At 37.4% G+C, this 27680-nt stretch overlaps 1 protein-coding gene across 1 annotated transcript; it reads right to left on the bottom strand.

Annotated features, from left to right (window-relative positions):
* Positions 1-518: 518 nt before the first annotated feature.
* Positions 519-27680, bottom strand: Helb (DNA helicase B). The gene is made up of 13 exons (XM_046430653.2): positions 27401-27680; positions 25071-25478; positions 23384-23553; positions 19424-20296; positions 17765-17945; positions 16496-16637; positions 13293-13447; positions 11157-11238; positions 10718-10777; positions 9354-9582; positions 8357-8500; positions 6760-7254; positions 519-1817 (listed from the first exon to the last, which is right to left on the bottom strand). Exons 1-13 carry the CDS (start codon positions 27576-27578, stop codon positions 1713-1715), a joined length of 3222 nt encoding a protein of 1073 aa, XP_046286609.2. The 5' UTR covers positions 27579-27680; the 3' UTR covers positions 519-1712.

Here is a 27680-nt window from a genome sequence, read left to right as displayed (position 1 = left end):
CCAGCTACCAGTTAATCCCAGTGGGGATTAATTACTGATTATGTTAATGCTATATAACCCAATCATTTTTCCTCCAAACCTTCTTGCATTGTCTCACACATGAGCTTTTGGGGGACACCATGTCTAAACCAGAACAGCTAGTCAAAGAAGTTGCTAACAAAGGACCACTTATTATGATTCCATTCATAGGAACTGTCCCAAACAGGCAAACCCATAAAGACAACTAGATGAATGGTCGCCTAGGGATGGAGTGGTTTAGTGGCTCTTGGCTAAGGGCATGTCATGTTTTTTGAGGATATGAAAATGTTCTAAAATTGTGATGAAAGTTGCACAATTCTGTGAATATACTTAAAGTTACAAAACTAAAAGTTACTACATAGAACATTTCAAATGTTTGGATTGCAACAAAGATATTTTGAAAACTGGGATAACAAGTACATCTTTCCTCTTTACTTTTTTTTTTACATTTGTCTTAGACTATTTTGTGTTGCTATAAATGAATACCACAGACTGGGTAATTTATTTTAAAAAATACATTTATTTCTCACAGTTCTGGAGGCTGGGAAGTTCATCACAGTAGTCTCAGTGATATTGTGGATTTGATTTCAGTGCACTGCAATAGAGTATTGCAAAAAAAGTCACATGATTTTTTTTTATTCCATTCATATAAAATTTCCTTAGACTACATTTAGTCCAGTAAGTATACAATAACTTTATATCAAACAACATACACAATTTAAAAAAAATACTTTATTGCTAAAAATTGGATCATCTGAGCTGTTGGAAAAATAATGCCAATATATTTGCTCCACACAGGGGTGCCACAGAACTTCAACTTGTAAATAACACAGTGTTTGAGAAGGTCAGTAAAGCAGAGTGGATAAAGCTAGGTGTGCCTGCATTAAGGTAATGAATCTGACAAGGGTGTTCTTGCTTTGTCATCTCATGGTACAAGGCAGAAGGACAAGAGAACCACTCCAGCACGCAAGACAGGGCTGGACGTACCTTTCATCAGGAGCCCATTCCCACAATCACTAACCTACTGGTGACCTAGGCCCCACCCCCCAATACTGTTGCACTGGGGATCAAGTTTCCAACACATGAAGTTTGGGGAACACATTCAAACCATAGTATCATTTAACAATAAAATGTTTTTAAATCAAATTGCTCCAAAAGAAATTTCCTAACATGAGATATATTTAGAACAACGTGTTCCTAACTCAGAAGGCATTTCCAGGAAAAGTCCCAGGTGTGCTAGGCCCAAGCAGCAGTGATGGAGTGAGCAACAGCGAGTGAAGGACCACATTGCCGAAGACCTGATGTCCTGACTGTGTGTCAGTGACACCAACAGATACAATCACAGTTCTTTGCCGCAGCTTCAACTGTTGGCAAAGGCAACCAGCAATGATCGTGGCAGTTCATAAGGAATTATTCTAGAAAACAAATCATGTTTTAAAATACAGGGTTTTTTTTTAAAACATATAGTATCTTTTCCCCTTGTTTTTGTCCATGATTACCAGTTCTCATGATGATAGATGCTGAATCATTAGTTTTCTTTGATCAAGTGGATTTTAAACATCTGCTAACACAAACATCTTCAAGCAAAATTCCAGTTATAGGCATGCTCTTTTATCTTGAAACTTTGAAGGTAAAATGTACATATTTGTCTTGAAACAAAGAAAGGTAATTATTCTGAGCAATCCCAGGGAAAGTTAAGTTTCTGGATTGTCCGTGGGTTTGAAAAGTTGCTTGGGGATTAAATAGTTTAGTCTCAAATTCTGAAGTCTAGAAGATACTTGTGGAGATGATTCTTCCACCTGTTAGAACAACAATAAAAACAAGTTTTATAAAAATGTAGTTAGTCTGTCCTATGTGCTTCTATTCCCCTTCACTGCTCCTGAAGAAAAAATAATACATATCTCCCAACGCTGGGGAGACTTGAACGACCAGAACCATTATCTGTCGCTCCTGGGAGAGTCATGTATGTTTGTGCTCACCGTGTTATTGCCAGCACCCAGCTCTAGGTCTTTATGTAGAAATGACTACACGTCTACCTCCTAAAAGTATGGACAGGGCTTGACATATAATTTGGATGAAAGTAAAAAATTAAAATGAAAGCCCCTGTTCAAACATGAAGAATTTTAATATGACTATGACTGAGCATTAAAAATGTGTATGTCTCCAAGTGCACAACCCTGTACAAATGCCCAGGTTGTGTGTCCAAGAAGACAGATCTGCATGCAGTTAAGATGGAACACTGCAATGCTATGGTCATATTCTTCATATAACTGCTAATTACCAAGAGCCAGTCAGTGGGCCAGGATGGTCAAGACATTTCACCACCAGAGGAAAACGAGCAAAGTAAACAGAATTCATCCTTTATGATACTGAATAGTTCATTTTAGAGCACTGTGATGGTTAATTTTATGTCAACTTGTCTAAAACCAAAGTACCAAGATATCTGGTCAGATATTATTCTAGATGTTTCTATGAAGATTATATTTTGGATGAGAGTAATACTGAAATTATCTAACTTCCAGTAAAGCAGATTATCCTCTATAATGTGGGTGGGCCTGGTTCAATGAGTTGTAGGTCTTAACAGAAAAAAGACTGTCCTCCCCCAAGGAAAAGGGGATTGCATCAGCTTTCAGACTCAAGGTGTAGCATGATCAAAATCTAAGTCTGCAAATTTGAGACCTGCCTGTCTCCTTAATAACATAAGTCAATTCCTTGAGATAAATTCCACTCTGAGAGATATGCAGGCAGATACACACACACACACACACACACACACACAATTTATTTAGACTACATTTTAGTCTATTAAGTATGCAATACTTAATATATGTATATATACACAAATAAATACACATACTACATGTATGTGTCTCCTAATAATTCTTGACTAACACAGGGACTATTCTTTATTCAAGACTAATATATCATACATAACTAATTAAAACAAATTTTTAAAAATTATTTTAAAAAATTATATGACTATGCCTCCTTTATTTTTTATGTTAATATGTGATTTTTTAAAAAAAAATCTGGAAATCACTGCTTCTGATAAATTTTAGCAATATTTACTGAGATGCTTTTACCTAAAGGTACATTTCATTTTTGGGGAACGGAGACAGGCAAAATATCAAGTTAAAATTTCTTTTAGGACTTTTTTCAAAACCCAAAACTATAAATCCATTAAGAAGCATTAAAGCTTTCATCTGAGAGGGGCTCAGACATTAGACATTAGTACTGCTATGCACCCCATAATGATATTTTAGCCAACAGAAAACTCTATATAAGAAGGTGGTCTCATAAGATTATAATGAGTTGAAGAATTCCCATTGCCTATTGCAATATATTATCCCTGTATTTGTGGGATACTAGTGTAAATGAACCTTCTATACTGCCAGTCCTATAAAAGTATAGCACATATAACCATGTAGACTATATAATACTTGATAATAACTGTGTTACCAGTTTATGTATTTACTAGTTTTTATTGTTATTAAAGTGCACTCTACTTACTAAAAGTTGTTAAGTACTACTTTAGTAAAAATTTTTAGTAAAACTAAAAGTTTACTATACAATGGGATGCCATATCATGCCAGCAACAGTCTTAACCACCTCTTGCTTTGTATCTCTCTCCTTCCTTCCTTCCTTCTTCCCTCCCTCCCTCCCTGTCTCCCTCCAGGGATTGAACCCAGAAGCACTTAATCACTGAGCGATATCCCTAGTACTATTTTTTATGTTTTACTTTGAGACAGGGTCTCACTAATTTACTTAGGACCTTGCTAAATTGCTGAGGCTGGCTTTGAACTTGTGATCCTCCTGCCTCAGTCTCCTGAGCATTCTCATCATGCCCAGCTCTTTTTGTGCCTCTTGACTGCATCAAAGGGCCACATCAAGTGACTGACCTACACCATGCAGGCTGGTTTATGTACACTGTGACACTGCACAAGGAAATCATCTAGTGACCCATTTCTCAAAAACTTATCCTTGTAGTTAAGCAAAGCAAGACTATCCTGGTAGGATTTAAATGCAGGTGTGATTCTTATGAAGGACTGTGAAGAAAGAGTTTGTGGGCAGCCCTTGTCATTGTATTGACAAATGACAAATCTTTGCCAGGTGTGGTGGTGCACAGCTGTAAATCCAACTACTTAGAAGGCTGAGGCAGGAGATCCCAAGTACAAGGCCAGCTAGGGACTCTTGACAAGATCATGTCTCAACACAAAATTTTTAAAAGGGCTGGGGATGGAGCTCAGAGGCAAAGCGCTTGCCTCGCATGGGAGAGGCCCCTGGTTCAACTTCTAGTACCACAAAAGCGGGGCTGAGGGGCTTTGCAAGTGATGGCAAGTTTACTTTCAGAACAAGATGTTTCCTGAGATAGAAATTCCAGATTAAACAGTTGATCTTGGGTATAAAATGAAACTATGAATCGGCAGGGATTCTAATATTGCCAAAATAGGGTGGGTTATGTCCATTTTAGTTTTCTGACCGAAGCTGCCCCTCTGCCCGTTCTCATGACCCTGATTTATAGTACCTGGATTCACCTGCATACTCAGACCGGAAGTCTAAGAGTCATCCTCACCCCAAGGCAGATATATAGATTAGGTCTCATCAGCTCTGTCCCTTAGCATCTCCTCCCCATTCCCATTGCTAGTTGACTTCAAGCTAATCATTTTTCCCAGGCTACTGAAATACTCTTTATGCTAGGAACTTGTCTCCTAGTCTCTCCCTAACACCATCCACGAAACCATAATCAAAGTCATCTTCCTAAACTTCAATTCACGGAGCACTGTTCTTGCTACAATCAGAAGAATGGATAATCCCTGTAGGAGACCCTTTGTCTGTCCTTCCTGAATCTTCCTGTGACCTCAGCCTCAACTCTCATTTGCACCCTGTGCTCAAGCCATGCTGTTCTATATTATAACTGACCCTTCAAGGGCTGAGTCCTTTGTCAGGCAGACTCTTTCAGACAAGAGTGAAATGTCCCCTATCTGGGGAACAGAGGACATGACTATTACCCCTTCAGAACTCAGTCTGGGACAAGAGGTTACATGAACACTTTCTTCTCTGAGCTCCTAGTGGCCCCTTAACTTTGGAAGATGACACACTCATCCTACTAAGTCTGCTGCTGCACATTAAGCAATTCTTAAGCTCCTGTTGGAACTATGCTTGGAAGTAATTTATAATCCCACGTGTCTAACTGGCATCTTAAACATAGCCTGCCACAGGAGACCCACATTTCCCCAAACAGGTTCTATTCATGTCTTTCTCATTTCAGGAAATAGCACAGCCAACTCCCCAAATTGTTTCAACCAGATATCCAGGGACCATTCTGGATTATTTTTCCTCATACCCTTTATATCTAGTCAGCAAGTTGTAAAGTGTCCATCTCTAGAACGCAAGAGCCAAAAGGAAGAGAGAAGAAAAAGTCTGATTTGTTTTAATCAGTTTAGACACTAGCTTGACTAAAGCCAAAAAAAGAATAGTGGGAAATGAAATGATGCTGGAAAAGCTGGAATGAAACCAAGAGAGGTTTCAAAGGTCAAGCCAAACATTTGAGAGTTTATACTGCAGGCACAAGAAGTCACTGAAGGCTTTTGAACAAAGAAATGAGCTAGGCACCCAGAAGCCTAATAATGTGATCACAGGGTGGGGAGTGGATTAGCAGAATGGGAACAGGCAGAGGAGGGTAGCAAGGTCACAAATCACCCAAGATAAGATAAGGACCTAAAATAGGACAGACTAGAAGGAATGGAAGAAATCCCTGAGAAAGATATTTTGCAATAAAGCTAACTCCCTGGAGGTAGAGTGAAGGCAAGGTGAGTCTGAGGTGACTCCAAGATATTAAGCTGTATCACGAGGAGACTGGTGATTGAAATGGAGAAAATGGAAGACAGAGTAAGATGTTAGGCTGTGGTTCCAGAAAATTCAATCTCTAGGAACAAAGAAACAGATTAGGGAACAGGTTCATTAACTGCTCCCTGGTGTCAGAGCAATCAGTGAATCACCAAGTCACTTACCTAGCTGTCTGTCTCCACCATAGGCAATCAGTGAAAGAGGGAGAATTGTCACCTGCTTATCTTTGAGTTCCCAGTACTTGGGAAGAAATAGACAGTTGAAGTTTCACTGAATGAGACACCAGTGCAAAGGGGCTGGCTCTAGTGGTGAGAATGTGGTGTGTTCCCAAAGATAAAAAAAAAAAAAAAAACTGAGCCTTGGGAATATACCATAGGTACAGGAAATAAGGGGTGAGGAAATGAGGTGGGGGGTGGGGGGACATTGAGGTAAGGGGGATGTTGTATAAGGTACCCCTGTAATCAGGGGAAGGAGACACAGCAGGAGTTAAAACTATAATGTGTCAAAAGGAAAGTCAAGAAGAATAAGACCTGAAATAAGGGCCTGAAGACCAGAATAAGCCATTTCAACAGAGGTGGTGAGATAAAGTCAGATTATGGCCTGCAAAGCAGGGGTGGGGAAGAGAGAGAAAAATTGACAAGGAAGACGTTGGGAAAAAAGGTGTCGAGTAACAGTAATTTTTTTCCAGAATATCACCTCCCATTAATTAAGGCTACATAGAGTGGAGGCCTCATGCATGAGTAGGAAGGACCAATTAGGAGCAGAAGAGGGGAATTTTGACAAAGATGAGAAAGCAGCTGTGTTTAAATCTGACACCACAATGCAAAGCTAACAGAAATACAGAGTCATTAGTAAATGAAATAAAATATGAGCACATTTGACAGCCACTCCTACCATGAGAACTTTTTTTGGACTTTCGGAGTCATTTGTACCACAGGTTCTCTTGGACCCTCGCAATTGTGATAGATCCTCATCTGCACCCACTTCATCAAATGATGACAGCTGCCATTCTCCATCCCACGCAAATGTCCCATCTTCAGCTACAGAGGACTTGCTCCTGGCGACATCGGTTGTGATTGTCCTGGATGAGACTGTAGGGAGGGGTGATGTTGAAGGTGGTGTGCTGGGACGTCCACTGTCTCCAGAGTTCTTCAACTGGGATGGAAGGTCTGCCACAGAGGCCTGGCTAGTGGAGAGCTTGTTTTGCAAGAAATGTTTTAAACGAGTTTTCCTGGGAACGCTGTTTTTCCTGATTGCATTCTGGAGCTGAGACTCTTCTGCAATGACGTACACTCTGCAGCGGCCCCTGGTCACTGCAGTGTAGACGTGCTGCCAGTGTTGGCGGCCTGCCTTCCCCACCACATAGACCACTGTGTTCTCCTCGGACCCCTGAGAGGCAATAACAAGGAATGAAGACTTAGCACTGCAGATGGGTTCAGAAAGCTCACAAATCGGGAAGACAGATGAGTCCACACAACTCTTTCACGCATCATGCACCCTCTGTTGGTCAAAGCACTTGTATGAACCCATCTCTCGGACTCATGTTATTCATGACCTAAGAACTCACATTTGCTATACATGCTGCTGTGTTTGGATCTCACAGGTCCACAAGTGTCTTGTGGAAACCCAATAACAAGCTTCAAAGATGGCATGCAGAGGCTGGGTCCGGGGCTCAGTGGCACAGTGCTTTCCTAGCATGTACGAGGAACTGGGTTCAAGTCTCGGCACCACGTATCAATAAATAAAATAAAGGTCCATTGACAACTAAAAAAATATTTTTTAAAAAAATGTAAAATGTTAAAAAAAAAATGGCATGCAGTGACAAAGTTTCCCTAATCAAAGACTTAGAGATGACTGCATGGACTTTAGGTATAAAAGTATTATTCTAATGTTACCTATAATGACAAAGAATGGATACCTAAAATATCCTTTAATAATGGAAATAAAAAATGTACATATGTATTTGAATATACACATGCACATACACACACACACACACACACACACACACACCCCTCTGACAGCAAACATCAAATTGCTTAAAAATATAACAAAAGTTTAAAAACCAGACACTATAAATAAAGAATGGTGGTTACAAGTACGTGGAAAAAAATAAAATTAATGATTTACAAAAGTGCATTAAAAATCAACATAAATATGGAACACAAAACAAAATAAATCTAGTAAGATTTTTTGAAATCAAAAATAAGGCAGAAAACATCCACAATGAACAAAATATAAAATTCTGAATGAAGACAAGAGCAGCAGAGGCCACACCAAGCCACATGAAGAGTGTAGGAGGGAAGGGAGACCCCATGTAGCTCATTGGTAGCAAGAGTACTCAGCATGTACAAGGCTCTGGCTTTAATCCCCAACCTTGCTAAAATAATAAAAATAAAAATAAAAGCAAATAAAATTAAAAAGAAAACAAAGAATGGCTCTCAATGACTTGGTTCTCGATTTAAATAGTTTTGTAAGAATCCACTCTTACCTGAAAAGTATGAATAGTTCTTGCCCATGCATGTCTTATGTTACAATATTTCATTAGTTTCTTAAAATCCACTGTTACTTCCAAGCCAGCCATGTTATTAATAGTCAAATACCTTCTCATTCCAAAAGTTACATCAGTTTTATCCTGCAACCAAAATAAAGAATTACTTTGTATGTCTTCAAATACGCACACAGTAAAGATATCCTCTTCGGGTTGAACAGAAAATATAAGCACCTTAAAAGTAGAATGTACATTCATTACAGTTACGAATTTCAAGAGGCTTGGGCCTGGGAGTGGAGCTCAGTGTTAGAGCATGTGCTTAGTGAGCATGCACAAGGCCCTGGGTTCAATCCCCAGCACCCCGGATTCTTTTTTTCAAAGGACTTAAAATGTATACCTAATTGAATATATCCTCACTCAAATATTTTAACAAACACAAATAGAAATTTTCAGTCTTGAAAGTTCTCAAAGTATTTTTCCTCACAGCTTTTTAAAAATACAAGTTTAGAAGAAGTCATTACAATGAGAACAAATTTGGCGAGCTTTTTTTTTTTTTTTCCTTTGTGCACATGAGGCAAGCACTCTACCAACTGAGCTATATCCCCAGTCCCCTTGGTGAGCTTTCTATAGTTTCTATATTTAAGCTGCCAGCCAAGGACATGATGCTTTGCAAAATCTAAGTGTCTCACTTTCAGTTTTGTCTTGGTCCTTACAAAGTCTTCTGGAAAAATATAAAATGAAACCCTTTCCAACTCAACTATTCTCAATTATTCCAGCATTATTCTGCTACTAAAACTAGACAAGACATTTCAATTATAGGACAATGAAAACTATAGTTCTTGTGGCTGGGGCTGGGGCTCAGCGATAGAGTGCTCGCCTAGCACATGCAAGGCCCTGGGTTCGATCCTCAGCATCACATATAAATAATAAAACAAAGATTTTTTTTAAAAAACTATAGTTCTAATTGGTAAAAAGGTATTATTTTTCTGACACTTACTCCAGTTATGAAAAATACTTCTCCATTGCACAGGCGAATATCACTTTCAAAGTCATGCTTATTCTTGGCAAAACCACGAGGAGTCCCACAAAAGCCTTCTCCACTGGCTTCTAGATCATTATCAGGCTGACTTCCGAAGGTATCTCTAGAAAGTAATTCCGAGAGGTATGCATTCCTGGTACAACAAATTTTATCACCAACTCCAAATATGAGTCTCTTCTGATGGTCTCTGGGTTGGAAAATGATAATATATAATCAAAGCTTAGAAAATTACAATTTTATTTTGTTTAAACAGTAGCTCCTACTTAGAACTGATTCAATTATCAAAATAATTTCCACACTTTCTTTATATTGCTTCCATTCTCCAAAGGTCAACAAGAAAATCAGATTTTCACAATTATCATGTGATAATTTATATGTGCCCACTATATCACCTCAAACTCAATGCCATTTCCTAGCCAATTTTTTCAAGTTAGTAATTTTAGCTTAGATGCTCTTTCCCCTCCTATTTTTAAAATTTACTAAAAAACTTATTGATTCTGTCTTTAAAAATAATTCTCTCCTCTCCTTTTACTACCTATTACAACCCTATTTCAGGTTTTAGATCACTTATACATATTTCTATAAAAATAATTATGACCATCTATTAGAATAATAGCAGCAAATTGAATAAATATTGGTTATATGCCAGTTACTGTGGTAAGTGTTTTAGGTTTATTATCTCATTTATTCTTATTCCAGCTTGGTAAAGGAAATTCTATGTAAAGAGTCTTCATTTATATACATGAAAAGGTGAAATTACCTTCCAAGATAATAGTTACAGGGACCCAAAGGGTCCAACCCTTTGTTTTTAACCCATTGTTAGGCTACCTTACACAGTTTTTTTGTGTGTGTGTGCGTCTTTCCTCAGCAGACAGGAGCTCCTGTGCCTTAAATGGCCCTAGGATCTCTACACTGAGTAATGAGTAGGTGTTGGTAAATGCAAGAAAAATGAATTAATTTTCCCTATGTAAAAACAGAGGGCCCTTCTGCACTCCTAGTTCTCTGCTGGCCATTTATAAAAGCACTCTCCAGAGGCACCAGGTTGCTCAGGTTCTTGGAAGCACTAGAAATTCTCCATGACTCCCCATTCTCATCTCGGAAGAGCTGAAGGTTGCCAAACTTGAAACCATAAGGAAAATTTCATTCCTTATTTTTCTTCTTAATACACTCACTACCATACATGTCAATTCCTATGAATGTATATTTAACTGAAGAAATCATTATATTTCACAAATGAGGACGAGGAAAAAAAGTATACTTGGCTACAGCAAACAAAAGAACAGGGACTCAAGGGAGGACTGTCAGTTCTTGGAGATGCTCACTTGATGAGGTGGCCCGTGTAGTGCTTGCAACAGCAGTCATTGATGAGGTTACAGTCCTGCCTGAAACACAGGAAAATGCAAGGGTCACCTTACCGGTGTCTATTATATGATCATCTGTGTTATCAACAATTTTGACATACCGGATTCTATAAGAAGTTTCCAGGACTTTCTCCAGCAAAAGTATTTTACAATTTTATATTCTCACATAAACTTTTGTTCCACTTAGCTTTTCTGGGAATGTCTAAATATAATATTTGGTAGAAAGAGCCAGGTTTAGAAAGTGACCTCTGACTAGTCTAACAAAGAAATATTCTGAAGTAAAAATGAGAATTAACAGTGATGAATTACAAGAGTCTCCCCCATTCAAATGAGGTTTACATTAATAAGTTATTAATTCAAAAGCTAGATGAAAAACATTAAAGTACTGTAAATGTTTTACCTTCTAAATGCAATAAATTGTGATGTTTCTGCGCTTTTAAAGTCATTTTCTTCCAGTAAACTTCTAACTGCAGAATATAAATCTGTTAATGAAAAAGAAAGAAATTAACACAGAAAATTACCAAATCATAACACTGTTTCTATGGACAAATTAAATCAGAATTCCCACTAAGGGGCCTAGAAAAATATCTCCCCAAATGGAACACAAGCTCACCATGGGAATACCTGTCTCATTCCTCACAACAGCCAGAGCAACAGGAAAGAGAATTGAGAACAGGGTTCCAGACTTTCCACCCTCAACAGAGAGATCAACCAATGGCCAGGATGGCTCCTAATTATAATAAGCTCACTATATATTTACTGATAATTTGTGAATGCTGAACTTAAGAAATTAGCAAGAATACAATATGTGTAACAGAATTAGTAATATAAAATTTTCTGTTTGAAGTCCCTGTGGTACTAGTGGTTAGAAAGAAAATTTGAGAATTTAGATGCTTTAAATGTTATCTTAATATACTCATATGAGATAGACATTATATTCAAAGCAATATCTAACTGGCCCATACCAGTGTATGATATTGAGATGTTTCCGCATTGGCTGGAAATGGACACTCCCCTAACACCACAATATCCCCCAACCTTTCCTTCCTTCCCACTAGACCTCTCTATGATTCAGTCCCTAAAACATTAGCCCTGGCACAGCAGAAACCATTCCAATGGAGCTTGTGCTGACTACCAGATATTAAATAGTTTGACCACTCACTATGTATGTATTATGAATGTGGAAACGAAAGCTCGTGGACATAACCATTCAAATGGAGAGTGGGGCGACAGCCTGCCCTTCCTCTTTAGAACTCAGATGACTGACCACAATGACATCCACTTAAAATTTCTCCTTTCACATGGAACACTGACAAACAGGCTTCCTTCAGTCTCAGCAATGGTACAAAAAGGCAAACTTTTCTCATGGGACAGAAGGTAACCAAAAATTTATGTAGGAACATTCTAGGCTTTGTGCAATTCACTAGTAGGAAAAGAATCATGGGGGAATTAAAAAGCCCAGGCATTGTGATCACCTGCTCTAGAAAGGCTAAGTTAGTTGCTCATTGAACCCTTAATTTCTCAGATAAAGGGAGGATTATTTTTAGAAAATGGCCAAACTTAAGCTTAGCCTGAGCCAAACCTTAGCCTGCCAGAGCAGAAATCTCCAAAAGTCTCTCAACATTTTATTTTCATTAGCACATACAGGATTGTGCTGTTTCGCTGTCTGCTTTTTTCACTCTCTCTACATCCAGTACATCAGTAGGTACACTATATTTCATTGATTCTAAGATGTACATTTTAGCATCTTTGAAATTCTAGCCCACTATGAATCTGGTCTCAGGTTTTTGTATACTTTGCAGTAATAGGTATAATTTACTCAATAACACAATTATTAATGAAAAGGTACTATAATGCCTCTCTGAAGAAAACATTTACCCAACTTTCTTAAAGAAGAGACTAATTTTCCAGCAGAAGTATTTAATTAAGATAGAAAATCAGCATCAACGGCTCCGCTCCCAGCTCCATAGGCAACGTCACTCTCACTCCCACTTTACACATGGCTAAGTGACATGCCATGGGTCCTATGTCTCTAGGAGAATGTTCCCCATCCCATGCTCCTCTCAACCCTGTCATGTTGCATCCTAGCATCCACAATTAGAAGCAATGCTTATCCAATTTGTAAAGCAGAATGTTAGGGACTCAACGTGACAACAGTTTAACAACCATAACTCTTACTTCACAAACACACTCAAAGTAAAAGTATGTGCTTTTCAATTTGAAGAAAAACTTCATTAACTAAAACTTGCTTTCTCCCAAAATAACTGGGTTATGGCAGCTTTGCTCTATTTTAAATAAAATCATCTCTAACTATTTGTTCACTCAACAAGTGTTTATTCACTCCTATAGTATGTCAAGAGCTTACTTCTTTACACACTTGTAGGGTGTAAAAATTAGTAAATTCATTTATTTATTTTCAGTGCCCCATTCTGACTGGCAATATTTATGTTTATCATCAAATAAAATTATAACTAGTTGCTTAAATAAATTATAAAAATGAAATACATAACTCTGTGACATAGAAGCTTATACTTACAGGAATGACGATCACTTTGAGATAACTGAGAACTGGCATTCTCTTCTGGGAGTCTGACAAAGATAAATGTCTTATCTTGAACTGAGATGGGGATTGGAGGGTTATCAGAGATATTTAATTCTGCATCAAATCTTGGAAATTCACGTTTTGAGATTCTTGAATAAAGATAAAATACATAAACCAAGAATGTTATCATCTAAAAACGTCTTCATATATGATCAGACTTATAATAATTAATATCTACTAAAGATAATAAACAGAGAGAAAATGCCACCCAGATATGCATTATAAATAGTAAATAAGTTTTCTAATAGAATTGGAAGACCATAAAGTTAAGGTGATACATTTAGCATGCCATTCCCCACCCCGCTTCTTTTTTTTTTTTAAATACCAGGGTATACCAGCAATTGAACCCAAGGGTGCTTAAACCATTCAGCAACATCCCCTGCCATTTCATTTTTTATTTAGAGACAGGGTCTTGCTAAGTTACTTAGGGTCTTCCTAAGTTGCTAAGGCTGGCTTTGAACTCACGATCCTCCTGCCTCAGCCTCCTGAGCCACTGGGATTGCAGGCGGGTACTACCATGCCAGCCACCCATAATAAGTTATAAGACTCACACAAAACTATCAGAGGATATATTATGCACCACTGAAAACCTGACCTACTTATCTCCAGATCCACAAGAACCATACAAGGTAGGTATTACCCTCATTTCATAGGTAAGCAGCAATAGCAAGCTTAGTCGAATCTGGACAGTGGTCCCACATCACAGAAGTAGCCAGCAGGGGAACTGGAAGGCAAATCTGAGTCACAGTGGTTCCATATCCATTTCCATTTAACTTAATTTGGACTAGCTGAGGCCTTTTCCCTACTTTCTACCATACTCTTCTCCTTTCATCTGTGTTTTGTATATATGTTTCAATTTTCCCATTTGGGTCACATATCCACATTTGTTTGGTGCATTCCCTCCTCATTCTTCCCTCATTCTTGTATTTTCAAGATTATCGAATCATATCAGAAAAACACAGTAAGGTACATGGGCCTTGTCATAACAGAGCCTCTCCTTGGTCCTTCAGAAGAAGACTAATTAACTCTGGGAACAGACCACATGGCACCCTGGCTACCTGAGGTGGGGGTGCCCTTCTGTGTCATCTTCAATCTTTGCCAAATGAGTTGAAAGGGAAGAAAGGAAAGGGAATGATATGTAATTCTGGGGGCTCCTAGGAATCATTGTTGATTTTGTTTTAAATCTGACCCAGGACATGTAGCATACTTCTATTCTTAGAAGCATTTCCCTGGCAGAACACAGGAATCCTCCACAGTAAATAAATAGTAGGGGATGGTGATTAAGATGAAATGATGAGGGCTGGGGTTGTGGCTCAGCGGTAGAGTGCTCGCCTAGCATGTGTGAGGTGCTAGGTTCGATCCTCAGCACCACATAAAAATAAATAAAATAAAGGCATTGTGTCTAACTACAACATATATATATATATATATATATATATATATATTCTTATATTCTTAGTAGCATTTCATTCATATATATATAACAGGAGCACAGCTTGGACCAATTGATACTGAAAGGGTTACTAAGAAGAATTCCTGAGTTTCAGGTAAATTAACTTCTTAAGGAATGTGATGTGGTTTAGATTCCTCCAAGTTTGGGAACTTTAAAATGACCAATCATCTAGCACAAATGAGGTGCCCTTCCCCGTGGCTTGGGAGGCTAAGGCAGGAAGATTGTGAGTTCAAAGCCAGCCTTAGCAACTTAGTGAGGCCCTAAGAAACTTAGTGAGACCTGTCTCTAAATACAATATAAAAAGGGCTGGATTTGTGGCTCAGTGGTTGAGTGCCCCTGGGTTCAATCCCCAGTACAAAAAGAAAGTGCTCCTCAGGTAGAAGCAAAAGAGTTATAGGAAAAGAATATTATACATCTAACGTCATTATTTTTCTTAATGTCTCCATACAAATCCATATCACCGACCCTACTCCTGTCAATTATAAAGTTAACTTGTGGTCCAATGAATAAAACAGTTTCTTGGTATTTCAAGGTCCCTTTACATCTATACATTTTAATATTAAAATAAATGTCATGAAATAGTAATAATCATGATTCTTCTGATACATAGATCATGAAGAAAGCAAATGCTGAGTGCACAGAGGCTCACTCCAAAGGTCTATGCAAAGTCTAAGGGAAATAAAGGATTCTGTCCTACTTTAAGAGGAGTAATATGCTGTGGGTGCCAGCAGGATTCACTTGGGAGCAAATACCAAATTTAATTTTTATACGTTAGACTTCCCCCCACAAAAATTAAAGGAAAAATTTTCCCCAATTCTCCTCTGAATATGAGTGAACTCATTATTGCCAAGTCTCTGATCTCCTTGTTCCAGTCTCTAAGCTTAATGCAACTTAAATTCAGATGTAATTGCCAGGGATTTGTTCTAGGACCCCCATGGTTACCAAAATCCATGGATGCTCAGTCCCTTATATAAAACTGCAGAGTATATGCATATAACCTACACATATCCTCTCACATATTTTAAATAATCTCCTGATTAAGTTATATTACCTACTACATTGTAAATGAGATGTAAGTAGTTATTATATCGTTCAGGGAATAATGATAAAATGTCTATTCATATTCAGTACAGATGTGATTTTTAAAAAAATATTTTCAATTCATGGTTGGTGGAATCCACAGATGTGGAACTCACAGATACAGAAAGCCAAATGCACATGCATTTTAAATCAGCAAAACATATCCATTCTTAAATTTCAATAATAATTAATGCTGGATCAGCATTAAGAATATTAACTTTGTTTTTCTGTGAGCAAAAGGTATATATTCTAAGATTAAATAGGTTTGCTAAAAGGTACAGTAAATACGTTGTATTAATAAATCATTTAACTCAAAAGTTAATATATATGTTCACATATATGTGTGTATATATACACACATACACATGTGTATATATACTCAAATAAGCTTTTGAGTTAAATGATTTAATACATTTATTATACCTTTTAGTAAACCAATTCTATCATAAACCTTATCTATGTGTATATACACATGTGTGTGGGTATATATATACATATATATATACACACACACACACACACAATAATTATTATTATTATTCCTATTTTACTTTCTATTTCTAATCTCATAGGAAAGAAATAAAAAATTTTCATTATATTATACCGTGTAGCATTGTCCACAATTAACTGAGATTCTGCTCTATGGTTTGTCTTCAGCTCAATTGCACACTTTCTTGATTTAAGAGTCTCAAAAAGATCTTTCAGCAGATTACCAGGTTCAATACTAGGTAACTGTCTAACATCACCTAAAAGGGGGGGGAAGAAAGACACTGTGGGTTTTAGTAACTGGCATCTAAAACTTCAGAAATTATTTTGATTTTTCCCCATTGATATATATACTATAAACATGGACTTGCTATAATTTAGAGAAAAAAGCCCCAAAAATCTATAGTCAAAATTATTTAAGAACAGTAAATATTTTAAAAATATAAAAAAACAACATTCAAATTAAACAGTAAAAGATTTTTTAAAAAGATGAATACACCATAAGGTAACAAAATATGAACTGAACTTCTTTCAAATCTGTAACCATGGGCAAACTGTAGAGGAATATACATTTTAACCCACATGTTAAAAAAAAAACTTTAAAAAACGAGTAATTTGTCATTTACTCAGTCTTGCTCAATGTCTTATTGAACTTGGAAGAATCTATGGTCTCAATTACCTAAATGCATAAAATATAAAATAAATAAGCATTTGATAACAGACAAGTTCCACAAATCTAATGACAACAGATTTCACTGTTAAAAAATTCTCTTTGCTTGAAATAAACAAAACACAAACCCAAAAAATAAGAAATATATGTACTGAGTAGAAATAAGAAGAATTCTTCAGCCATTAATACAATCAGCTGTTTATAAAACATCTTCAAAGACCTAAAAAATAATATTTATATACAATTTGATTCTCAGATTGTGATTTGTTTTTTTTTTTTCCTGCATTAAATCATATAGTCCACAGATTACTACTTATTAGAATCTAACTGAACCTCAACAGAATTAGAGGACTTTAGAGGCTGGCACATTCTAATTAGCTTCAAATCATAAAATTTCTTTTAAGTGGTCTATAATTCAGATATTTTACTCTTTTCAAATAATTCACAGTCTAATTTCTTTTGACTCTCTGGCACTTTTACTATTCTAATAGCCATCATTTAGGTGTTTTCTTTCATCATTACCTGCTAGTATCTTGATCAAAACAAAGTCCTACCCAAGGTGATTAAGAGTGGTCAGACTTAACTCAGTGCCACCTTGAAGAGGACACTGAAGATGGCTTCCCACCCTAGGAAATGGTACAATGGAACGAGGGGAACAATATGCTGACCGCAGTGCTTTCAACTAAACATTAGAATTCCATCAATATTGTAACTTACCAAGGATGATAAGCTTAGAAAGTTTAGAGTGCTCACACAATAATTTTAAAACCGACTTGAAGATGCCTACAGACACCAAACTCCCTTCATCCACAACCAGAACTCTAACTGAAGAAAACTTCCATGGCAATTTCTTTTCCTCCGACTGCTTTTTGTCCCAAAAATAGAAGCTATAATTGACCTATAAGCAAAGTATGGCATATCTAAAGTCAGGTTAATAAAAATTAAATGATTTTAAAACAAAACCCTTACATATGAAGCAGGAGTAAAGAAAGACAAGGAAAGGGATAAAGAAATAGAGAACAGAGAAGTTAGAGGGATGAATACACAAAAAAAGATAAATCAAATAATCTAAAAACAAAAGGATTAAACAGTTCAAAAAATTGCTTCACAGCAAGGAGTGTATTTAATTTAATAATCTTCAAACATAGTTTTATTCCAAAATATTATACTTCTCTAGTTGACACTGAACCAGAGAAAGCTTCCTGTTCTTTTTCATTCCCAAATTAAACTTCTGGACCTCCTGAGATATTCCAATCAATCCCTCAAACCCTTCTCTTCTCTTGTTCTGGAAATAAAAAGCTGCCTTCTTAACCTAATTGTAAAATTACTCCTTTTTTTCTTTCAAGTGTTCAAAACTTCTGACCTCCTCATTTTAAAAACCACCATTACCGCCACCACACCAATTCACCTAAGGATGCTACTTTACTACCGGAGTGATACTAGTATTTTTATAATATAAATGAGGAAAAAAATTGTCAAATTGCAACTAGAGAACATTAAACATTTTGGTTAATGCCAGAAAATATTTCCATTTCAAGGTTGTGGATATATGCAATATGCATATTTTTATATGGTATTTCATCATGTCTTATTTAATTTTTCTATTAAAACTAGAATGTGCAAGTTTATTAAAGAAAGCCTTCATATTTCTCATTCAAATGCATCAATTCTGTTGAACAAAACCCTCATTCTCTCAGTGGTCTTATCTCACAGCAAAACATTTGAAATTACCTCTAATCGTTTCCTTTCTTTTGACTGTTAGATCCAACTAGTGATCTTAGAAATGCCTGACACTTTCCACTGTACTTCTAGTACAACCATCTCAATACACACCCCCTCCATAAGCACTCTGATCACTCCAAGAGCTCTGTAGCCAGGTATCCCTACATACTAGCCCAAGCTGGGAATGCCAAATTAAATACAGGATGTCCAGTTAAATATGAACTACATAATATACAATAAATGACCTCCTCATTTTAAAAACCACCATTACCACCACCACACCAATTCACCTTTAGTTTTAAGTATGTCCATGCAACATTTGGTGTATACATATATTAAAAAAATATTCATATTAATATCTGCTATGTCTGGTAACCCTAATTCAAGGATGATAAATAAATGCAATAATTATCACTCCAGAGCTCCTCCTGTGTACTTGCTCTCCCTCTTGAACCTAAACATGGCTTCAGAAATATTATCTCAATATCCAAACAGATAGCAAGATACTACCAGTCGATCAAAGTTGATGTGTAATAAGAAACTTGGTCAAAACCCATCTCTGAGAAACACTGTACTTACTGTTTTAAGTAAGAAATAACTGTATCTTTATGGCAAAGGTTTTATCTATACAAAAAAAAATGCCACAGATTTTACCTGGCAAAGAGTATAAGCAGGAAGCCCAGTTTTCTGTCTCAGTAAGCCAGTTGCCTTCCCTGTAGGTGCTGTGAGCAGAACTTCTATGGCCTTGTCTGCCCCCATATGACTCTGCTCAAAGAAGGTACTCCATTCTTCTGGGACATCCTGGTCTTGTTCAAAATCTTCACAAGCTTTTTTTACTTCTCTTTCTTCCAGCTTCTCTATATGCTTAAAAAGGCGGCTAACAATTGTGGTCTTCCCACAGCCACCTTTCCCACTGATGATTGTCACAGCATTGGAGCAAATCATTTCCAAGGCAGCCATCTGATCCTGATCCAGCTGGACTTCATTTACTTCTGCATTAGTTTCATTGTCACCATTATCCCAAGTAAGGTTGTCACTATCCCCTGGGTCCACAATGCCCTTAGAATTTTCTAACCCTGTTTCATTGGGTTTACTTTCTTCATCATCACTTCCTGAATCCTCGGGTTTGGGGGTATGAATAGACGCCAGGACCTTCTTGACATCGACCTGTATATGCCATGGAGGTCTCTTCATCAGGTCACTTATTGACGAGGCAATGCCTTTCTCGGCCTGGTAAAGGTCATAAAGAAAGATCCAGCCCTTCTCACATGTCACCATACCAATGTCCTTCAAAAACTTCAGAGATTGCCAAACATCATGAAAACTCATGTGCCCTGACAATTCTGAAGTCAAGTTGTCCTCTTCAATGCATGTGTGGCCAAGTTCTCTACAGATCTGCTTCAGCTTAGAGTAGATGACCAAGGCATCCTTCTCCAAGTTAGTCATCAACTGCAGAAGGGACGGGCACTGACAAAAAGCCACCCAACTGGCTTCACATCGCAAAAGCTTCAGCTCTCTGTAGGTTATCTTTGAGGAAATGAAGGTCAAATTTCTTTTACAGAAATTGTAAATAATTATGAGATTAGAATTCCAGTAAGAATTATATTACTTGCTAACAATTTTTTAAGTCCCAGAATTATATATTTCAACTAAATTTTGAGGACAAACTACATACTTAACATACCACTAATTTTTTAATTGTTCTGTGGTTGGAGACCTACATAATTTTTAAGTTAAAATTATATTTTATCCAAGAAATAAACACATCATTTTTAAAAGTCAAATAATACTCCAAGGCTTATTATGAAAAATAGGAATCCCCTGGCTTACTCTTTCCTAGGCCTTCTAAAGGAATCACCATCGACTCTTTGTTTTTCCTCCCAGAATTTATCTCTACATTTCTAAGTAATATTTATCTTATTCCTTGAATTTAAAAACAATATTTTAGATATTTATCATTAACTCCCTGCTATGGAAAGAGTTTCTCTAAGGAAGAGCTCGCTCTCATGCGCTCTCTCTCTCTCTCTCATGATCACCTCCATGCATCTTGCTAGGATGCCTAGGGCCTTACTGAGTTGCTGAGACTGGCCTTGAACTTGCCTCCGCCTCCTGAGCTACTGGGATGACAGATGTGCACCACTGTGCCTGGCTCTATAGGATAAATTTTCTTAATCAATCTAGTTTATTAGTTTATATTAATAGGATTCATAATCAAGTAATGTGTTTATTTTGGTAAGACTTTGATATATCATGAAGTGAATGTCTACCTTCTTTTTTTTTTTTGGCTTAATTTCCTATGTGTCCACCAACAATTCTGCCAAAAAATTGTAGAAGAGGCACAGAACTCTCTTCCCAAGATCCACCAAGATCAGTGGGTCAGCTATCAGCTCCATTGTTTTCATGGAGACATCCCTCCTGAGCTCTCTATATCTTTCGCTGGCTGAATTGTGTCCCCATAAAGGCCATACAATGAAGTCCTAACCCCTAGTATCTCATAGTGTGATTGGATTTAGAGACTGGGCCTTCAAAGAAGTAATTAAGGTTAAATGAGATCATAACCTCATAAATGGGGCCATTAGAGTGGACCCTCATCCTATATGACTGGTGTGCTTAGAAGAAGAGATGGGGACACACATGGGCACAGAAGTAAGATCACGTGAAGACACTGGGAGGAAAGACCATCTACAAATCAAGGAGAGAGGCCTCAGGAGAAACCAACCCTATCACCATCAGAGCCCAGACTTAGAAATCTTCACAACCATGAGAGAATAAGTTTCTATGTTTAGGCCACCCAGATTGTAGTTTAAATGGCCACCTAGGAAATGAACACCGTGGAGTGGCAGGAATTCAGACCTCCTTATCCCACTTGAATCCCAGACCTCAGGAGCCAGGCCTCAACTTCCCACATATGACTCTTCTCTAAGAACAGAGACGGGCAGAAGACAAGACTTCCAGATACTGACCAGGAAAAAGGAGAGGCCTCTTCCCTAACTGAATAATCTGTCACCACCAGATAATTTTTGCCTCAATATCACCTGGTGTCCCCAAGTGTGGCATCTCTCAGTTGAACGTCAATAGGGTGCAGCCCTGTTCCCATGCCAGGATAAGAAACAGTAATCATTTAATGCCCACTCTAGGGAAAGAATCTGGGGCTCTCACAGCTTCTAACACAGAGTTCCACTTAGTCCAGAAAGTAAAAAAAAAAAAAAAATCAAGTAACTGACAGCTAATCCTTTCTAAAAACAATTTCTTTAAAGAAGTGGCAGAGGGAAAGGACACAGAGAAGGAGGAAAGCAGGCTGGCCCTAGTTTGAAGCTCTGTCAACTGACTCCAAAGAAAAACTCAAGTTCTATTCCTCACCATGAAGATGGTGAGCCCAGATAGGGTGAGAGTCTGATCATATCTCTGTTCTTCACTGGTAAGGTCTCAGTACATGTTTGCTAAATTGTATCTACCTAACACAATGTACACTTTTAGTAGTAACTCTGTATATATTTAATTCTTGAAATGTGGACAGTCATAAATTTTAGATCTCTCTTAATATCTTATATTTACAAAGATGGGGGTTCAAAATAAAGGTAAAATATTATCTGGCTCTTACAACTCAAGAGCTTTGTCTCCATTCTCCACTAAATAAACATGTAATGATTATTTGATGTTTCAGAATCTTATCTTTCAAAGCCTACTGAATTTATAGTCACAAGATTTAAAGGATGAATTCATTTTTCCAATTATTTCTCAAGCTAGGAGTCTGAAAACATTTTTGAGAGTCCACGAATTCTTAAGAGAATTCTTCAATTGTATTTTCATTTACAAAACCACTTTATAACCAAGTAGTACCAAAATTTAAGTACAGCATTTGGTTTCACCACCATGGAGCCTCAGAGTACCACTTTTCCACTCTTAGCCTCTAATAATAGGAACAGAAGTGAATTAATTTCTAAATGACATTATCATGCCAATTAAAAATCAAATGAGCAGGGAGCGGTGGCACTCGCCTATAATTCCAGCAGCCTGGTAGGCTGAGGCAGGAGGATGGTGAGCTCAAAGCCAGCCTCAGCAACAGTGAGGTACTAAACAACTCAGTGAAACCCTGTCTCTAAATAAAATACAAAATAGGGCTGGGGATGTGGCTCAGTGGTTGAGTGTCCCTGAGTTTAATCCCTGGTACCTCACCAAAAAGAAAATCAAATGATATCATGATGAATCATAAAATAATGAAAATTTTATGTTGTTCCTATTGGATAGTGAAAAATTACACTGCATAGCAGAATGGAATTGCCAAATTCATAAGAATTTTTGTTTTCAATGAGATCTATGCAAATGGCAATTTTGTTACAAGAAAGATTTGTCAGATTAAATTAAATGATATGATTAAATGAATGCCAAGAATCTGAATGTCATGCATTTTGTTATTTTGGTTTTCATTTATAAATTTACCGATTTCATAGGTGCAAAAGAGCAACAGGCATAAGAAGTTTGTTACACTCCAAAAGAAAAGTCAACACTGGGATCCATATAAAATATTTTCCATTGAAAGGCAAAAACTGTCAAATTTGAAAAATTCTGCTTTATATATAAGATCACACAATGTTGAACAAATTTCCTACTTACTTTATTAAATCCCAGCTTCCATGGATGTATACTTAAAATCTCTTCAATGTTTTCCAATACCTCCTTAGAACCTGAGTTTATGAGCCGCTTAAAGTGTCGAGGCAGAAGAACTGGAAGGAATTCCATTACTTTTGGAAACTGCAAAGCTGTCATTACATACATAAATGGAACTACAAGATATGACAAAAGAAGAAATTAAAACATTCAAATGAGCCCAGAGAATGACTAACTTGAAGGACTTTCTCATTTAGCACAACAAGTTCAAGAAATCTAAATCAAAGAGAAATTAATAAATGTACTTTAACTAGTATGAAAATTTATATTATAGCAATCATTTTTATATTAAGAAGGTTTTCAATGTATTCAACACCAAAATCTATGTTCTTTAAATGCATAGATAACTACTTCTTAAGCCTTTTGTTTCCCTTCACTTGCAATAAAATCAGAATAAAATTTTGACTCAAGTAGGGAACCAAAGTGGAGGCAGGAAAAGTGGAAGAACTAGAATACAAAATCAACCAAATTATGCTATGTGCATGTATGACTATACCATCACGAATCCCACTTTGATTTTAATTCACTAATGAAAAAAATAAGCATGTAAATAAATAGAAGGAAGATCAGAAGAAAAATTGAAGAGGAACAGAGGGCAGGAAGCAGGGAGGGGAGGGCCAAGTACTGTGGAATGAACTGGAGCAAATGAACCCCACTAATACGTATAATTATAATACACTCATAAAAGTTAAAGAACGTATGATTATATAAAAAGAAAAATTCTGACTCAGTTACAAAAAGATAAATTTAAAGCTAAGCATAAAAATAATTGACACATTACCTTTATTATTGGTTTTTCAACTGCAATTATGATTGCTTTGTCCTTAAAGTCATTTATTGATGTAACACAAAATTCAGTAAAACTAAGAAAAGCAATATTCCGCATATCTGAATATCCAGGTAACAAACCAAATTTAAATCATTTTGAACTGGAATCTTCTCAAAATGCTTTACTCATAGCCTTGCTTTTCTCTTCTGCCTTCTTAAAAAAGAATAATTAACAACTTTTTCTTAAGGACTCAAGATAGTCTCTGAGAACTCAAAAGTCAGAAAGAGAGAGAGAGAATGAATTATAATTTTAGAGCCAGAAAGGAACTGGGAAAGGACCTTAAGGATAATTTCATGCAGTCCCTTCATATTACACAACTTGAGCTGCCCATGACATCCTCCAAAACCAACCAAACACATTTCCATTAAACTGATTTTAAAAAGGAATCCAAGTGTAGGATGTCTTATCTGAAATGCTTGGGAGAAGTGTTTTGGATTTTGTATATTTTCAGAATTTGGAATATTTGCAAGTACATGAGACATCTGGGGATGGAATTCAAGTCAAAACATGAAATCCACCTATTTTTCCTACTCACCCTACACATATAGCCTGAAGATAATCTTATATAATACTTTTAGTAATTTTGTGCATGAAACGAAGTTTGAGTATAATAAATTATCAGAAAGTGTCACTGGCACTGTCAGGTTGGTGCTCAAAAAGTTTCAGATTTTTGGAGCATTTCAAATTTTCAGATTTGAGATGCTCAATCCTTACTAAGCCAAGATGTGACAGTGGTACTATTTCAAACACTCCAGTCATTCAGTCTCTCAATTACACTAAAACTCATGATCAAATTATACTTACTTTTATTGTCCAAAGGAATGCTTATCTCACCACCAGGTAACTCCTCCTGTTCATTCTGTGCAGGTTTCTTTTGATTTTTCCTTGCTTCTGCCTTGTAGAAAGTTTTTAATGTTTCTCTGATATTTTCAAAGTTGAGGTCTTTATAGCTTGATACACTGTTTACCCATGCTAAAAATTTTTGTATGTCATCAGAGGAGAAATCACACTCTTTAAGAAAGAGGGAACAGATATTTTTTTGATTTGGTGGTGACATATCAGACTGTAAAAAGTATGACGGAAATCCTTGGACTTGATAGCTCTTCGATCCCATAGGCTTCACCTGGACCTTCACTCGCCACCATGCACCAGTTATTGGAAAACGTCCAAACACCTTACATTCCTCTTGAGTATTTTCATCAGGAATTAAAACTAAAGGGGAAAGAAGTTAATTTAGGAGATTTAAAAGCCTCTTCCCTGATATTTTAACAAACCCACCACTCTTTTTTATCCCTCCACAGCAACCCATACAGATACATGACCTACAGGGTGATGTAGAGGGTGCTTAAGTGCTCCTAACATACCTACAGCAATTAGTCCTGCCTATCTGCTTATCTGCCTTCCTTTACTACACTACAAGCTTCATACATCTTTGTATTCCAAAAGATAAGCACAGTATATGCATGACAAGTGTCTGATGTTTCCTTTCTAGAACAGTCTTCTCCTTGCTACTCTGATGTTGGAATAACTTTCAGTTGCAGCAAGCAGCTATGAGGCTCCGAGTGCTTGAAGAATCCACGTTCATCCAGGCCTGACAGGAACACTTGCAGGATGGGGTGAAACCACATCCTCAGCACGTGTGGTTAGCATTGCCAAACTATCGGGCCAGAAAACCCGAGAATCAGGGGCTTCAGGACATGAAATCCCTGACTCAGTAAGCCCCTTCCCTTAGGGACAAAGACCCTTCCAAATTGCTTTCCACCAAGACAGCAATATTTAGAGTTTCCTCACAGTGCGGTTACATTAGGCAGAAGATGATCGGCTTATGGATATCATCTTGCTTATGTATTATTGACGGGCACACCCACTCGAACCCTATAACATTTGTGTACATTACAAAAATACGTCGACTGAGGTTTGTCACCAGCCAGTTTTCTCACCAGCTCCCGGAATCTGTTGTTGATTCTGCGTCTCTACCCTCCTGCCACTGAGGTAGGTGAGTGACTAATTGACCATACCAGTGACAGGAACATGCGTACTCTGACATCTGCCAATAGCAGTCTTTATGCAGCATTCTTTATCAGCATATTAAAAAAATCCCTTGGTGCACCACAGGGCCTTTGCACAAGTTATTCCATTTGCCTTAAATGTTCTCCCTACTGATTATTACATCTACTACAGATCTCAGCTTAACTGTCACTTCTTCTGGAAAGCCCTGCCTGAATCTTATGAATATAAACTCTCAAAGCACTATTTAATGTTCCTTTAAATACTAAGTAATATATTTCTTCTGTGATCAAAGAATCCCTATTTAATTCACTAGAGGGTGAGCTCTACTAAGATAGTTACCTCATCATTTTACCTCTGAGGAACATGCCAGCACCAAACACCTCAGTTTGAACATAGTAACCAGTTGATAATACTTCAGAATAAATTACTAAACCATCCACATACACTTGAATTTTTCCTGTCTAAATCTTAATTGCTTACCTACATGTAGCTATTTAAATTTATAGTTTATATCAAACTTAAAATTCAGCTCCTCAGTAGCACTAGCATTTCAAGTTCTAAATCGCCACATGTAGCTAGTAGTTATTAGACTGGCCAACATCTCAGAAATTTCTACTGGACAACAATGGTTCTACACATCAAAATAATCTTAAATACCAGTCACTACATAGACACAACAGGTATAATCCAGCACAGAAAACGGCAAAAAAAAAAAAGTCAACAAAAATCACAAGGTTATTAACACAAGTTAAACATATTCAGAATATGCTGGGATGTTCCTTGTATATTTTCCCCTAAGTAGCTAAAGAATAACCACGTGTTTCATTCTGGACATTCTAATTAAAAGTCCTGATGTTGGTGGCAATTCAGGCTTTACATCCCTATTTTCTTAACTATACAACCACCTCACATAACTACTAACATTAAATGAGATGACACGTTAAGTTCAAGTTTAACACACAGCATTGCTGAGAGATATTATCACTAAGTAGGAATAAAGAAGTTAAGCCATCCCAAACTAAGACTGTGGGCAGCGACAGGGCACCTAGTTCGGTACAGAGTCAGAAGGAAACACTTCCTTGATTCCTCCCAACCCACCCCGCCGGGGCAGGGTTCTTCCCAACCTTCGATGCGCCCAGGGAGGCTGCCAGCCTTGACGCCTCCACTGCAGAGCTCCTCGGCGTCCACGAACACGGAGTCTTCATCCTCCTCCACATCTTCCTTTAGATAGTCATCCTCCTCCTCCACCGGGTCCTTGGGCGGGAGCAGAGGTCCCCGCAGTTCCCGCAAGTGCTCACTCATCCTGGCCACGCTCGCTTTTCTCCACCTGAACCCAAACAACTCGGGAAAACCCGGGAGAAGTGCATGACCACGAGAGACCAATCAGCTCCGCGACCGTCAGAC

The sequence above is a fragment of the Marmota monax genome, unplaced genomic scaffold (assembly GCF_021218885.2).
Source record: "Marmota monax isolate L192 unplaced genomic scaffold, Marmota_monax_Labrador192_F-V1.1 WCK01_AAM20220418_F8-fsc00056, whole genome shotgun sequence".
NCBI classification, from domain to species: domain Eukaryota; kingdom Metazoa; phylum Chordata; class Mammalia; order Rodentia; family Sciuridae; genus Marmota; species Marmota monax.
Note: the sequence above shows the minus strand (reverse complement) of the source record. Positions and strands in the feature narration are given on the sequence as shown.